Raw genomic sequence first — 1,096 nt, 5'->3', positions numbered from 1 at the left:
AAAAAAAAAAAAAAAGATTATACAAATTGCCCAAGATTGAAGATTATCTTTATTCTTCTAAGAAGAATCAAAGTCTACAGTTGGCTCTTCCAAACCCTAAACATACCTTACTGGTCTTCCTATTTTTGCTATATATGAATCTTTAGCATGAGTATTATTAATCATGACAACCATTTACTGAGTAATTATAATGTACTAGGCACTTTATCAGGAGCTATTACAACACATTAACTCATTTCAAAATGAGTCATCCTACAAGTAGCACTGTTATCTAATAATAAAAGCCAGTATTTATAAATCACTTACAATGTGCTTCATACTACCCTATGTGTTTTACTTGCATAGTTTCTTTTAATTGTAACCATACACCTATGAGGTAGAAACTATTATTTTAGACATTATACCTATAAAGAACTGAAGCAGAGAGGATAAAATTGAACGAATGCATGATTTGAGTATGGTACTGTGACCCCCAGAGCATGAACTCTTACCATACAAAAATATCTTGGGTCATAAACCCAAGAAACTACAGGCACCCAGTAGGGATGGCAATAAGGAAAGAGGCCTGATAGGACAGACAGAAAAGAAGAACACATGCCTTGTGTAAAGACCGCAGCTAGTGCACAACCCCAGCCAAGTGTCAGCATGTAGGGATACAGAGCCAGTGTCACTTTCCAGCTGAGGACACGGAGGCTTAGGGAGAAGTAGTAACTAATCTAGGCTTACAGAGCCAGCAAGCAAGCAACAGAGCTGTTACGATTTTTATATCCTTTCAAAACAAAGTTGTAAAGAAAACTAAAAAAGGATGTAAAAGGACNTATTAATGAAGTAAGATCTTTATACCTGTAATCTCCCTTGGGCTTGTACTGGTGTTAGTCCAGACTGTTGTATAAGTGCCCAGAAAACTGTATTATAAAGATTATTGATGTGACCTGTAAGGAGAACAATATAGTAATGTTTATATATACAGCATTTTTATTCAACATTCATACTTCAAGTAATACTAGAGCCCTGGCTCTCTCTCTTTAACGTAAAGAGATCTCAGGGACATTGAGTGACTTGCTCAAAGCCCTACACAGGGAACATGCAGGGGAAA

The 1,096-nt window shown here is 36.3% G+C and overlaps 1 protein-coding gene across 1 annotated transcript in view; it reads right to left on the bottom strand.

Moving 5' to 3' along the window:
• Nucleotides 1-1,096, bottom strand: part of THG1L (tRNA-histidine guanylyltransferase 1-like (S. cerevisiae)) — a 7,451-nt gene that overhangs the window by 2,842 nt on the left and 3,513 nt on the right. The window contains exon 4 of the mRNA XM_008584863.1: nt 844-932. Within this exon, the coding sequence (XP_008583085.1) occupies nt 844-932 (89 nt within the window). The remainder of the gene's footprint in view (nt 1-843; nt 933-1,096) is intronic.

This window comes from Galeopterus variegatus, unplaced genomic scaffold (genome assembly GCF_000696425.1).
Source record: "Galeopterus variegatus unplaced genomic scaffold, G_variegatus-3.0.2 Scaffold3392, whole genome shotgun sequence".
Classification (NCBI taxonomy): domain Eukaryota; kingdom Metazoa; phylum Chordata; class Mammalia; order Dermoptera; family Cynocephalidae; genus Galeopterus; species Galeopterus variegatus.
Note: the sequence above shows the minus strand (reverse complement) of the source record. Positions and strands in the feature narration are given on the sequence as shown.